We start from the raw sequence: 14,972 nt of genomic DNA, 5'->3' as shown, positions 1-14,972 counted from the left end.
CACCTGTAGCGGAGACCGACCCCTCCGCCAGCCTGTTAGAGGAGGAGGAGGAGGAGGAAGATCTTCACACAAGGAAATCTAATGAGGTTTCATTTCAGAGAGAGAAGAATACAACACGGGTGGTTAGGTTATCTACTGCGTGTGTGTGGAGGTGGAGGGCTGACCCATCCCGAGGGAGACTGTGCATTGACACTAGTGAAGACAATAAGAGGGAACAATAGTGTGGATGAATGGGGGAAGCAGTGGCTGCCTGACCGTCTCCATGCATACGTGCTGCAGTCCTGGAGAGGAGGAAAAGTCTGTGTGGTTACATATTAAACTCACAGATGTGTTGATGCAGTTTCAGAGCATCCACAACATGTCCTGTATGGGTTTTCAGATTCATAAAGTATGTTTTTTCATCTGTCTTGATGGTGAAGATGAGGAAGTTACCCAGTCATTCAATAATCATCCTCACTCTTTCTCATTTGCATGCTTGTGCAAAGTAAATGAAAACCAGCACGAGACCAGAAGACCTTATAAAAGATCATGTTACATTGGATGCAGTCAGCTTTGTGGTGGTGGCCCAAGTCCTCCTGTGGTTTACTAGAAACACAATGTTTTGGCAACATATCTGCAACAGCTCAGTTTGCAAAAGCTTATCTTGAAAATCCTCTTATCTGAAAAGTGGGCTGGCAGGAAACCAGAAACAGCCTGCTGAGGCAAAACTTTGGGAAAATATTTTAAGGAATGGCTCTCAATTTGAGAAATGGGCTTCATCTTGCTTAGAGTCCGATGAGAAGACCGACCACTCTCATGTCTGCAAGATAAATGTGAAGCTACAAGGAATTAGGCAATTAGCTTAGCCACCTAGCATTAAGGTGGCTAATGGGGAAAACGACTTGTGGATCTGCCCCTGCTAAGCTACTCACCAGCTAGCTGTAGCTTCATTTTTATCAAACATAACATTGGCATCGATAATGCTTTTGTACTTTTGTAAAACCTTTTTCTGAGTACTTCCCCCAACTTTGCTCGATTATCACACAAAACCACAAGGGTCAGGGGATTAAACTAATGCATCATTTCTAGGCCAAACTTTGATGGTTGTGTGAAGCAGGAGAGAGTTTCTTTGTGCTTTTTACTTTGTGGACCACAGAGCTCATACTGGGCTACACAGGAGGGGAACTACAGTGAGAAAATACATAATGTGACAGCTTTTTGGCAAGCATGTCTGAAAAACTTCGATATTGAAATTGTGATATTGACGTTTTGGATTTTGTTTGCCCAAGTTAAGTAAGATCTTGTGGAAGGAAGCTCATTAACAGCCGTGATTGCAGTGCAGAGACCAGCTGTAGAATGAAGCTCTGAGATGTTTTTCTTGCGAGCAGCTTGTGATGTTAATTAACCCAAGTGTGGTGTTATCATTTACCTGTGTCCTCTGTCCATGTGACAGTCTGGCTGATCTGTAGTGTAGCTGCCAATGAGTCTGTGCTAATGACCCGTTTGAACTAGTGTCAATGTTAATGCTGCGGCGGCAACGCATTTCCAGATAAGACAAATGCAAACGTTCAGATTGAGTGTCCAATCAAACGCTCGTTGAATCGCCCCCATCAGTACCCTGCACTGTTTGGTCGTCTGTCAGTGTCCACTGTCTTCTGACAACTAGAATCAAACCGGAGTGAGACTCTGACTTCTTGTTGTTTCTTGCAGGAAGGTAGTCGAATTCAGTTAGCGCCTCAGTTCCTGCCCTCAAAGGTCACCTTGAGAATTGTGCTTCCCACCTAACTTTACTGAGCAACTGGGTGTTTTTGTGTTTGTGAGTGTGAAGCTCTTCCTCCTTTGTAGCTACACCCTCCGCCAGCTGCTGTAAATGTAGGCTTGTAAAGCAGTGCAGGTTGTTGAGTGCTGAGGCCATTGGGGAATGTTCCAGTTACAGGTTACGGAAGTTATAATTGTGGTGCCACAATCCCTGCAGATAGCCACACAGTGTGTGTGTGTTTGAGTGAATAACTGTGTGAGTTAAATAGAGATAAGATGAACAACAATAACACTGCAGTAATAAAGTTTATACGGGGAGTATTTTTATGGCAGTATTTACTAAAGTAAAACCAGGTATACTAATTCTTCCATCTTAGCCTTGGGGTTGGCGGGTAAAACCAATGGACTATTTTAAAAGCTGTGTTTGCGAGCTCTGGCTGACAGTTTTGAATGTTTGTAGTACAGTTTTAAGTTTTTAAAGTTTTTTTATTATTTTTATTCCAGGCAACCGGTGAAAGAAATCACTCTGACTGGATGTTCAGCTAAGCGAGTCAGTGCATGAGAAGAAGAATGGAACTGAGGAAAGCACTTCGGCGCCATCAGTAGTCTTTGTGGTGTGTTCAGGTGCAGCTTTTTGACCCAGACACAGGCAACCTGGGACAACATCGACAGAGGCAGACGAGCTGTTTGATGTCGGTTTGGTGCGTCTGTAGCTTAAAGCAGAGACAAGCAAAAAAATTCTCTTGTTGGAGAAACAAAATTGTTGCTGATTAATTTTCTGTCTGTCTTTCTACAGATTGTTCCACATGACTGGAGTGTTTAATGTCAACCCCCAGCTCTGTTTTTACAGTACTCTGAGGTCATGAATTCAGTTAATATATCTGAAACAGGTCCGCAGAGAGTTTGCCCAGAATAGCTTCATAAATAACAAACCAATGACTCATGAGCAGAAATAACCAATGAGCACAGTGAAGGATGAAGAGTAATGTGATTATGAATATGTAATCTTCAATAGTTGTGTATTTTATGAGTACTCTGTTAATCTGGCCCATCTCTCATTTGTGTGTTGTGTCAGTTATGCGCAGGTGTGGTGAGGACTGAAGTTTTTTATTTAGGGTGAGTCTCTCTCTCTCCCCCCTTTTGTCTCCTCTTTTGAGATGTGGGGTGTGGAGCTCGGCATCACAGGCCTGTGCTCGTACCTCTCTAAGGAAGTTCATTAAACTTGATTTACATTTGAGATGCCAATCACACAGATACGTTAGCTGAATAAGGACTGTCCCAGCGAACGGTGGCTTTTCTGCAAACCAAAGATATGAAAGAGCTTCTCGTTGGAATACTAAAGCACTGTTGTTGTGCTAAAATGGGTGCTGCCTACCTGACAAGATACCAGACTCTGAATTACACATAACTGCACATTCAGCCTCGTAAATTCAGTATGAGCAGCATGGAGTTCTGCTTGAAGTGTTCAGAAATTAATCAAACGGAGACTCAAGGAAAAGCTGCAGGACCACAAACACAAACTTCACACAAACTCACCTCAGGCCAAATACTGTTTTCACTGGTAACTGGTCTGTTAGACTCCCTCAGCAGTCTGGTTGAGCTGGTTTCATGCTGGTGTGGGCCTGTTGGTCAGCAGTCTGTTTTTGACTTTACAAACATCTGGTTTGTACTCTTGTTTGTAGATTAAGTACGACTTTAAACTAACAAAATGGAGTCCTGAAGAAGACGTCTGTAGGTGACATCATGTGTGTCTGTGCTGGGACATGCAGCCGCCAGAACTTGTTTAGACCAATTCATTATTCACCCTACAAATACACTAAAAACTAAAACAGTTTGAGAAATGTATAAGATTGCTTCTCCTCATAACCATATGTTCTATGCTTTATTTTTTACATTTGTGACAATGTTTTTTTTTCAACTGTTTTAAGTGGGTTCTGGATCTTAAGTTGCGATTTTTCTCACATTAACGACAAGAAGTGATGTGTGATGTAAGAAAATGTAACTAAAACCACTTTATAACCTGCTCACTCTAACACCTAGGCTCGCACAACAACTCGCACAGGCGCCCACAAATGCAAACCACATACGAACACATCAGTACACATTCAGGAACCAAAACCAACCTTTCAGTAGTCAGTGCATAAAGTTGGTCAGCTATCTATTTGTATATTGTTATTGTTTATTCTTACTTTATTCTATGTTTACACTGTTTGCACTGTGGAGTTTGGCTTTTAATCTCATTGTACATCAGTATAGTGACAATAAAAGGCATTCTATTACATTAAAAACAATCTGCAGTTTTAGAGTGATTGTAGAGAGGAGACGAATGCGCATGTTGGTGGCACAGAAGATGGGAGAAACAGCAGAAAGGAAGTATTAAGTATTACATCAGTGAAAAACCAATTTCTTTTGTCTGAGTCACTTTGTGTGGGAGGCGTATGTGCTTGGCTGCTGTTACTGGTATGCATTTACACCGTCAGGCCACAATGTGCTTTACCACCAAAATGCGGCAAAGATGAGAGAGTATGTAAGAGGACAAAGTTATCTATCTATCTGTCTGTCTGTCTGTCTGTCTGTCTGTCTATCTATCTATCTATCTATCTATCTATCTATCTATCTATCTGTCTGTCTGTCTGTCTGTCTGTCTGTCTGTCTATCTATCTATCTATCTATCTATCTATCTATCTATCTGTCTGTCTGTCTGTCTGTCTATCTATCTATCTATCTATCTATCTATCTATCTATCTATATATCTATGTATCTATCTATGTTCACATACTGTCTAAACTTTTATCTGCCTCTTAATATGATGAGATGATGCAATAACCTTTCATTTCCCTTTCATGTGTGAATTGATTTAGATAATTTAATGTATCTTAATTTGTGGAATTATGTATAGGCTTACAGGTACATAAGTTTGGAGCTGATATATCCTGCTTTGAGAATCATGCCATAAAGATCTCAGATTACATGTGTGAAACATTTGAACCTCGGTTTAAATTCATTTCCAATGTGTATACTTCAGAAGTTATATACTGTGTTTTTATGATTGGACATACAGACAAGGCAGCAAGGCAGCCATTTTGTAATTTAAGAGACATTTTGCAAAACTCTGTCCTGTTTTGCTCATTTTTTCCTAACATCTTATCAGCAACCATATGAATTTTTTTTTCCACAAATGTTTTTTTTAAAAAATGTCCTGAACGCAGGTAAGTTTATCAGTGAAGAATACACTTTTTTGACGTATTATTTTTTGGAGTATTTGTTGAATATATGAGAACAAAAGATATCTGAGAAGAAAGATGGAAATTTTAAAGGATTGTGTCACATCCTATCCCCCCCCTCATCCGGCGAGAGGACAACAGCGGAGAGTCGTTTTGCGCTTTGATTGGCCAACTGGATGTAACAACAGCGCTGATTGGCTGAAAGATTGCCGCTCCGGAGCTTCTATTTTGAACATAAATACAAGCAGACTCAGTGTCTTTTTCTCAGAAGCCAGGGGACTGTCAGAGAGGGAGTACACTGTGCTGCAGCTCTCTGACAGACACAACAACTATGTCGCTTTAGTACTTTAGCAAGACTGAATGAGAGTTTTACTCCACACGGACCCGCCGAGTCACTTCCAGTCGGTATTTCGGATCGTATGTTTGGAAATGTTTTCTTAAATTGTTGCTAGCTGACAGGTTAGCTTCCGGGTTAGCTTTAAGTTTGGACCGTCTTGCTAATTCTCACGTTCCGACCCGAAAAGCAAAGTAATTCTACCACAAAGCCACAGCGTCTGCGGGATTTCTACAAATTGGACCGCTAAAGATGGAGTCGTTTAACGTGTGTGGAAGCACCAGTCCTGTGAACATCGTTTTGAAAAAGAGGCCCGGTGAGCTCCTCGGGTTTTCTTCGCTCTCTCTGCCCGAGCTGAGCACAAAGAACACGCACTGCAGGAACCTGTTCTCCCCTGGACCCGCGACCGTGTTGTCTCCTGTCACCAATTTGACCCTGGACATGAACAATTTAGCTGTACTCGGAAGGTATTATTATGAGTTTGATGTTACAAATACTTCTTGTATCAATTAATTGGACCTGATGTTTTCCTCATGAACAAAACCTTAATTGAGTCCCAGCTCTTTTTTTTCTTTAGCATGCAAAGCCTTGTTTGCCGTCCACATTTCTAATTGTCCTCTTTATTCGTTTTCCACGCAGCCAATGTGATACCCCGAAAAGGAGAAAGCATGCACCCCTTGAGAAGGTTCCCTCCTTTGCATCTGACGTCTCCTCTGATGCTGGTGAGCACCACTAAACAGCTATTGTCTGTGCTAACTGATGCTATTAGAATTGTTTGCTGAGGGCCCTGTATTGAGTCCTATTTCATAGTCCTGCACCTTCACTTCAGATGTGGTCATGTGATAATAAGGCTTTGGTAATCAGCTGGTTGTTGGTGCCTCATTCCCACCATGTGCTGCACCACCTGATGCTCTTATTGATCTCTGACAAAAAAAATTCTCTTCCTTCAGGCCTCGGCATGGATCCCCCGAGCCCCATTGACGCTGTTGAAATGGAGGACACGTAAGTTGCACTGTCCTCATCACGTCTGCTCTAATCAATCAGCCTGTGAGCTGTGCCCCTCTGCTTACCCCCAGCCTCCTCCCCCACCACCTCCACCCTGCGCTTGGGCTCAGCTGAACCAGGCAACATTTCTCATCTGTGGGATTATTGTTTCTTCCGTTAGCTTTAGGATGGCAGCTTCACTCATTTTGCTAAGAAGATTAACTGATGAGGGCTTAAAGAAAGTTAAGTTATCAAGTGAAAAAGACATGGAATGTTATGGAATCAACTTATTTTCTCAGTGAAAAGTGATCTTTAACAGTTTGGAGAAGATCCAGAAGTTAAAACATTAAGACTAGTTTGTATCAGTTCCTATCAGCACAAAGGGTGGTTATCATGACCAGTTTGTCAGCATACCCATGGTTTGCTAATCTTGGGTGGCCCCTTTTCTCAGTTCTCAGTTGGGCGAGTCTCTGCAGACATCTGCCACAGTCTGATGTGCGAGTTCCTTTACAGCAGCATTTGGTCCTCAAGACCTCATTCACCTCCTTTACAGCTGCTTGGTTGCTAGGAGTTTTTCAGGCTGGGGGAGGATGTTACCCGCGCTTGGGTTTAATGATAGCCCACCCCCTCTGGGTTTTGGCACACTCTGCCTATGCACTGTTATTTCAATGGGAAAAGGGGGGCTGGAGTTTCTTCTGCATCAGGGTTATTGAAATGAGGGCACCCCCCCCCCCCCCACACTCCTGTGGTCTGCATTGAATGGGACACGCTCTCTCGTCAACAAACAAAGGGCTCTTGCAGAACAGGGGTTGGCGGCGTTGGCTCAAGCAGGCATATGGTAGATTAGCTGATCTCTGCATCCCTTCTTCTGCCCCTCCACCCTTCTACCCCCACCCACACTGAGCACTCCACTCATTTAGCATACAGGTGGGCACTACTCCAATGTAAAGACCATCTCTTGCCTCTGCATTCATCCAGCTTCCTCTAGTCCAACCGTTAATCTCGCTGCAGGTTCTTTGTCTTTGGTGTTTTGTGACTTTCAGTGAGCGCCTTTCAGCCATTTTTTTTCCAACTGATTTTACTCTAAAGGCATGTTACTTTTTTTGGAATGAAATGGATGAGTTGATCAACAGAAAATTGTCAACAATTTTTGATTTTACAGTGTAAGCATTTCAAAACAAGCATTTGAAGACTAGCTGTGTTTGAAGCTGTTTGTATAAGTCTTTCCTACGGCTTTTGAATGATTTGTCATGTTTTCTGTCGTAGGTTTGAAAAGGCCATTCAGCAGTCAAGCCGAGTTGTCAGCCAGTAAGTTGCACTCTAGTCAATAACCTAAAATCATTAACTGGTGTTTGGTTGTTATTGTTTCTCCTTATTTGAAGAATATTGCTCTCCAGAAAGCCCTAAAATGTCCTCAAATTAAAACAGCCTGTCTGCCCGTTCGTTTGATTTGCATTGACTGCAGTTGTTTTTTTGTTCCCCTTCTATCAATTATAGAAAGATGCCAATTCGAAGAATCAACTCATTGCCAGTAAGCAGATTTGATTTGTCATGTTTTTTTTGTTTACAGTTTTTGTTAACAATTTTGTCTTATTTTAATTATGTTTAGTTTTGTGTTTTTTAAAAAAAAAAAAAATAATAATAATAAAATTATGAAACCCAAAGGAGAAGAATGGATGACAGCAACATTTGAGTTTTTGAAAGAATCTCAGCTGACTTTTAAGCCTCAAAATAAAATAAACCTGCTGCTGTATTTGGCTGACACAATTTTGTCCTGAGGACAGATTTTCATATTTAATTAGTTCTAAATGTCCTTGGGTGTAAAGTAGCCACAGGACAGCCTGTTGCTGGGCCTCTGCTGACTCATCCCCTTCTCCCTGCCAGGTCCAGCTCCAGAGCTTCAGTCCATCCCTGAAGAGACAGGAAACAGATTCTCACCGCTATGGAATATTCGGTCAACAACCAACCCAAACAACCGATGCCTCCTCTGAACGCGACAACAAGGAGAACATGCCGGAGGTCAGTGCTGCAGTTTATGTCTTTGCTGGAACACAAACCTACAACAGAATCTGGATTCTTGGCTGGTTGGATCCTGTAGCTACCACAGAACTTCAGTAATGCTCAGACAGCTGATTTGTTGCCATGGCAAAGGCATTGCATCATTTGGCTTACAATGGCTTTTATGTCTGTCTCTTGTTGTTAGAAAAATGTTGGTTATGGTTGCAAACAGATGATGAAAGCCTGTGGGAAAAACATCATTTTTGCCAGCCATTGAATTAGTGCTGCAGGAAAACTTAAGAGAGGATTTTATTTTCTTGAACACTATTTGGACAGTTTGGTGCATTTAAAGGCCTCTTTAAAGTATTCGGCATTGATTCACTCTTAAAACACCTCTTCTCCAGGAGGGCTTTGAATTCAAGAAGCCAACCAAGCCGGTGTCACGGTGTCGCGTGCGCTCCTTCAACGGCGGCCAGGCGAAGGAGGCGTTTGCCTGCCGTCCCAACTCAGCGCCGGCCCTCATGGTACGTGCGCATGTGAAGGATCAGTGGGCGTCATGTTGACTTGCTTCCTGAAAGATGCTAACACTCCGCATCCTTTCCCCTGCCTAGTTTTCTTCACCTCCTCCGGTCCAGCAGCTCGACTTTTACGACTCCAGTCCCATGTTCCTGAGACCCTCTTCCCTCACTTCACCTCTAAATGACGACGAAGACGACGGCTTCCTGGATGTACTGGATGACAACATGGAGGTGAGGCCCTGCCGCTTGCTGTTACATCCACGGAAAGGATAAAGTAGTTGAATGGATTTGATTACAGATGGTAGATACTAGTGAAAAGAAAAGAGGACTATCTACATGATATTTGTCGACCAACACTCCCTTGTCACTTACAGAATGACTCTGGGATGCCGAGCGGAATGGCCAGCTTGCTCACTGCCCCGCTGGTCGACAGCACCGGGGAAGACTCGGTAAGTGTGAATCGAGGGGCTGGTATTCATCCAACCATGTTACTCCGACACGGTTTCTTAAGTTCACAAGATCCAAATGGACTTCTGAGTTTGGTGTTTCTCTCCCTCAGCCTGTGATTCGCTGCCGGCCTCGGAGCCTGTTTCGCTCCCCTTCCATGCCCAATCCGGTGTCGCGTCCCTCTGTCAAGCGTCCCGACTGCCCTGCGGACGAAACCACGCCTGTCAGGGTGAAAAGGCGACGCAGTCTGGCAGGAACGCAGGTCACCACCCTGGAACAAAATCCCGAATCGCCAAGAATGGTGAGCCCAGAGTTAATGTGATTTTTAGAGGACTGTGGGAAACGAGGTCATAAATACCTCTCATTTTATTTCAGCTTTTGTCATAGAAACTAGCTGGTCTTGTGTAACAGAAGTCGAGCCTTAGTGTTTCAGTGTTTCTCCTTTGAAATCATCCACTGAGGCTGACTGGCTGTCGGCACCAGCTTTACCAACAGTCTTCGGCCACCTCGTTTTCTCCTCGACTGCCTCCTGAAGTTCTCCCCTCCTTTTCCTCCAGGGCTGCTCCCTGCTCCATCGGTCCAAGTCCTTCTGCCAGACAGAGATTGAGAAGCTGCTGGACGGCGAGGGCGGTTCTAATGAGCTAATAGGAGACTTCACCAAGGTGAGGGTGACGCCTGTTACACTAATAACTCAGCTGTGTTTTAAATAACTCCACTAATCAGTTTCTTTGCTTCTCCTGTAGCCTTTTGTGCTTCCCACAGTGGATGGCAAACACCAAGACCTCAAATACATTACCTCAGACACGGTGGGTGGAGGTGCACAGTGGAACAAATGCAGCCGATATTCAGTTTTCCAAATGCAATAATAAACTGTTCTGTGTGGTTCTCAGATGGTGGCAGCTGTGTCCGACCAGTTTAATCTTCTAGTGGAGCAAGTTATCGTCATCGACTGCCGCTACCCCTACGAGTTTGAGGGCGGACACATCAAGGTGAGCGAGAATCTCCCGGTATTTTATTTAAACGGCTTCATCTTGGTTCAGTTCCTTTATGAATTATGTGTTGGGTTTCGTCTGTGTCGTTTTAGGGAGCTCTGAACCTGCACCAGGAGGATCAGGTGGAGGATTTCCTCCTCAAAACGCCCATCATCCCGTCCTGCTCGGACAAGCGCGTCGTCATCATCTTCCACTGCGAGTTCTCGTCGGAGCGCGGCCCTCGAATGTGCCGCTTCGTCAGGGAGCGAGACCGCGCCATGAACGAGTATCCCAAACTCCACTACCCCGAACTCTACATCCTCAAGGGCGGATACAAAGACTTCTTTCATCATTTCCAGGTTAGTGTTGTGTTGCATTCGTCTCAAGCTGATACTGATGAGGTGTTGGACTTAAACGAGCTCCACGTGTGGTAGCAGGTTCACAGATCTTGACTGAATCATCGTATTGAGCTTGTGAACTACATTTCCTGGCTGTGACGTTGGGGAGGACTCATGTAGACTTTTCTGATCCCACCACTTAATGTGCAGCAGTTCACTTTATGTACAGGAAACACCTGATGTTCAATACTGCGACGCCACACACACACACACACACACACACACGTCTAACAGGCTGTGAAAAAGAGGTTGCAGACCTGCAACACTAACTGATACTCAGTGCTAAGTGTGCAGTTTTTTTGGAGTGGATTATCCACTTTTGCACTTGTTTGTGGTGATGATTTATGAATTTTACTTTTTAACCAACTCATAAAAACGGACAAATAAAAATGAAATAGTCTTCATCACTTTCATCGCCAAACGCTGAGTGAGCAGTTTGTCTCGAGTCTCTGATGCTCTCAGTATTGTGACCTCGTCTCGTCTCGTTCTCTTCCTGCGCAGTCGCAGTGCGAGCCTCAGTCCTACCGGCCGATGCACCACGAGGCCTTCAAGGAGGACCTGAGGAAGTTCCGCCTCAAGAGTCGTACCTGGGCAGGTGAGCGCAGCAAGAGAGACATGTACAGCCGCCTGAAGAAGCTGTGAGCGCCTCCCTCGTCCTCCTAAACTGCCTCAAAAACACACCTGCCTCCCCCCCTCCCCCCGAGCAGACTGAGCACACCCTCCTCTCAGAGCCCGAGGCCTCGCCCCACCAACGAGGAAATGCCTTTTGGACTGAGCCGACAGACGGGGATTTTGTGAATTCTCTAAACGTTTCATTCAACTATAGCAAAGTTGGTTATTTATGCAAATTGACAGACGTGAAGTGAACACTCGATCTAAATGAGTCGCTGAGGTGCAGTGAACAGATTGTGTTAAGGTGGTCTGAAGCAACGTGATCGTGTGGTTTTTTTGTTTTGTTTTTTGTTTTTTTAAAAACCACTTGGACCTACTGCCAGTTTTAAGTTGTTTTTTTTTTTTTTAATTATTATTATTATTGCTGGCATTAGCAGAATAAATCACTGCCAGATTGCAATAGTACAACCAAACCACACTGACGTTTCCTCGCTGGATATTTCTTGTTTTTAATTTTGCTTTTCTCATGTCCCACCTTATTTAAGCACTTAAATTAAATACCTTGAAATGGTGAGGTGCTTTTTTTTTATACTGATCTTTCCATTTGTTATGTTTTATTGAATTGTTCTTCACCCCATTTACACTCTGATCTGTTCAAAATATGCCTTTTTGTGGGTGTTTCAGAATGAAATTGGATATTTTAATGACAGCTTGATTGATGCAGAGCTTTTTTTTTCCTCTTTCCTGATCAGTTGCAATACATCGTAACTTTTTTTTCCCCTCAGTCAGAAGATACCAAAGCAAACCAACTACCTGTTAACTTTGCAGTGAGATTTTTTTCTAATGCTGCAGGTCAGCAAGTGTGTGAGGATTTCTTCTTTTTTTTTTAAGCTCTAAGAAAAACATTTTCCTTTTTTTTTTGCTTTGATTTCTTTATTATTGAGAGAGAGAGAGAGAGGAAAAAAAAGATGTCTTCCCCTCTGCAGAGAGAATGATGTCAGTTTCTAATGAACGTTGTGGTTTGAGTATTTTGGTACAGGCTTGTGGGGGAGCTGCTGAAATAAAGAGCTGACGTGTGTTCATGTCTGTGCAGTGAATGTAGTCTGTGCTGGTCCAGTAATGGGTTCACTGAGTTGGCTGGACGACTGACTGAGTAAAACCAGAGAGTGTTTTGTCAGTTTAGGTGTGCAGAACTTCATCCCTCTTAAGTGTCCTGAAACATTCCCACAGTGAAACGAAATGTGACTCCAGTCACCTGAGTAAACCATGAAGCGTTGGCTACGTAGGGAATAGTGAGCGAGGGATTGATCATGGACAAAATGATTAATTATGCAACAAAGGTAATTGCCAACAATATTAATAATCTTAAGCAAAAATGCTCAACATTTTGTAGTTCAGGCTCCTGTGAGGGTTTTCTTCTTTGCTCAGTTTCATATTCCTGTAACTGCAGTATGTTTGGGTGAGCGTCTGAACCCTTTGAACAAGCAAGTTTGTCACCTTGGCATTTTTCACTGTTTTATGACTCCATTTTAAAGACTAAACATTAATTGAAGAAAAAAAAGGCAAATAATCATAATAACATAATAATATTTTGCAGCTCAACTTCACACATCAGTCAACGCTCCAGATTTAAGGCGTCTCAAGGTTTCATTCAGAGTTGTTATCCAGGTGCCAAGAGGCCCTCGGTGTGCTGGGTGCAGTCAAAGCAAACTAGACTTTCCACATTTGAACTTTAAGAATAGCACATCGCATGTGGCGGGAGCACAGAGCAGTTTCCTGTTTGTTCAAATTCTCCCTCTCCAGCCAGCCTTGGGAGGGGCCTGTGCTGCAGCACGTGCCCAGGCATACATGCACACATTCCTGCATGCAGAGGGAGTGGCCAGCCCTTCCCCTGACGTGTCCCGACAGGAGTTCAACAGCACTGCTGCAGGAGGGAAAAAGAAAAAATCGGAGCCACCATGTGCTGTAAACACGTGACCCGTCTCTTAGAAAGGTTGTGAAAGCACAACTCCCTCCCTTCTGGCACTTTACCAAAGTTTGAAATCAGGCAGTTTCCCCGCGGCTGTGTTGGTATGGGAAAGAGAGGGCAGGCGGGCCTTTGTTTGCACTGCACCGACTGAGCTCTGAAGACTGAAGAGCTACTGCCAACAGTTCCTAGCTGACACAAGTGTCTGTTGGTTGTCTGTTGTGCAATTTTAGCTCAATGCTTTGAATCTTTCCTAAACCCTGGGAATAAGTGTGGGCAGGATAGGAGAGAAGGGGGAGGGGGGGGGGGTTTCAGAAATTCAGAAAAACACATTTTTGTTTCAGTGATCTTTACACGTATTTGTCAATGGTTCTGCTCCATTCATCCGAGGTGATTTACTGGGCAGCTGCTGAGGTTTACAGGGCCTCACACCTTTGCATGAGCCATACATAATGCAACACTTGCAAGAGCCACTCAAGACTCGAGCTTCGTTTTCCACTGAAGCTCTTGGTTTTAAAATGTAGATGAGTTCTTAGCAAGTCCCCCACCCCATCCCACCCGAAAGAGAACCAAGCCAGGTTTTTACAACTGGACAGGTCCAATTAGGAGCTGGAGATTCAACAAAGAAAAAGGGAACTTTGGTCCACAAGTTCAACAACATGAGCTGTCTGAGTTGCTCGATTTGTCTTTTTCAGTGAGATACTGGAACTGCTAAAAGACTGAGTATTTAGCAGATAAAGAGTCAGATATTTCTAGACCTTACTGGAAACCAAAACTGTTAAAAGGAGAGTTAGCTATCAGTTAGCCAGGAGCACAACTTGACCCAAATGCTAGTTTGCTAATGCTTGTTGGTCTGCCTCAGAATCTATTACTGCTGCTTACTCTGATGATATACTGGGTGTATAAATACTCCAATAATCCAGTTTAAAAAGGGAAAAATCTGCTCACAACTCGTAGACATACAGACGTTTGTTAGCACAGGGAGGGCTGCTCCCTATAAGCTTAAAAACATAATGTCAGAATCATTAACAGCACGAGCTGCCTTCTCTGTGACCCCACCAGCACCCTGCAGTGATACCTTACAAACTACTCCACCCTTCCTATCTCCGTCTCTTTACCCCAGCCTGTCCTGTCTTCATACTCCACCTCGGGGTCCTGCAGGAAGCTGCAGAGCCAATCAAAGGTGCCCTCACCCGGAGCTCCAGCCTGGGTGTCACCTTTAAAGCCCCTGTTTGCTCTGACCCATTGACATTGACAGTAAACTGACAAAGCAGCCTGTAAAACAAGGTCCTAACAACCTGGCGAGGGTGGTGCAACATAGCAAAACACTGTGGTTTCAAAGGAAGGGTGGGGGTTCAGGTTTTGTGAGGTAAACTTCCTTTCTGAATGTTGTCGAAGATGAGAAACATGCTGTTGGTTCTGCTCTCTGCACATCCTCAGCACACTGATGTGATTTCACCATAAGTTAAGGAGGCTTTCATATCCCCCTGCTGAGAACGAAACAGACAAAGAGTGGCCTCTCAGATGTTGTCCTGAGCTTCCTTTATTTCAAACAAGCGGGTCTCACTGCCATTGGTTCATATAATTAACTGGCTTGTACATCCTGTTGTTGTCCTTATTCAGCTGGTTTGGTTCTTCATAGGGAACTGTGACTCATAGTTCAAAAGAACTGAATCTTGCTCAGACTTTTTTGTGGTATTCATGACACGAGAGGCTGCACATCCTTCATGCTTGCTGCGTTCGCATTGAAAATCTGATCCTGTACAATAAAGGTGCCGCAGTG

General features: G+C 43.8%; 1 protein-coding gene and 1 long non-coding RNA gene across 2 annotated transcripts; both read left to right on the top strand.

The window, feature by feature from the left end:
* The first annotated feature begins 7 nt into the window (after nt 1-7).
* On the top strand, nt 8-4,018 carry LOC124072382. The gene is made up of 3 exons (XR_006845492.1): nt 8-86; nt 2,242-2,438; nt 2,534-4,018. It is a non-coding gene; the product is annotated as an uncharacterized LOC124072382 (long non-coding RNA).
* A 1,187-nt stretch (nt 4,019-5,205) lies between these two features.
* Nucleotides 5,206-12,305, top strand: cdc25b (cell division cycle 25B). Its single transcript, XM_046413346.1, has 15 exons — nt 5,206-5,762; nt 5,935-6,017; nt 6,246-6,297; nt 7,546-7,587; nt 7,777-7,810; nt 8,164-8,298; nt 8,682-8,801; nt 8,889-9,026; nt 9,170-9,244; nt 9,355-9,543; nt 9,800-9,904; nt 9,986-10,048; nt 10,133-10,231; nt 10,327-10,572; nt 11,113-12,305. Exons 1-15 carry the CDS (start codon nt 5,548-5,550, stop codon nt 11,251-11,253), a joined length of 1,737 nt encoding a protein of 578 aa, XP_046269302.1. The 5' UTR covers nt 5,206-5,547; the 3' UTR covers nt 11,254-12,305.
* Nucleotides 12,306-14,972: the final 2,667 nt, after the last annotated feature.

Source organism: Scatophagus argus, chromosome 15 (genome assembly GCF_020382885.2).
Source record: "Scatophagus argus isolate fScaArg1 chromosome 15, fScaArg1.pri, whole genome shotgun sequence".
NCBI lineage: Eukaryota > Metazoa > Chordata > Actinopteri > Scatophagidae > Scatophagus > Scatophagus argus.
This window is presented reverse-complemented; position numbering and strand designations above follow the sequence as displayed.

What these genes read in the sequence shown, in the direction of transcription:
- cdc25b (XM_046413346.1), top strand. Translation starts at nt 5,548, where the DNA reads ATGGAGTCGTTTAACGTGTGTGGAAGCACCAGTCCTGTGAACATCGTT. An exon ending in GCTGTTGAAATGGAGGACAC is followed by an intron (nt 6,298 to 7,545) that starts GTAAGTTGCACT and finishes TTTCTGTCGTAG; the next exon opens with GTTTGAAAAGGCCATTCAGC. An exon ending in TTGAGGGCGGACACATCAAG is followed by an intron (nt 10,232 to 10,326) that starts GTGAGCGAGAAT and finishes GTGTCGTTTTAG; the next exon opens with GGAGCTCTGAACCTGCACCA.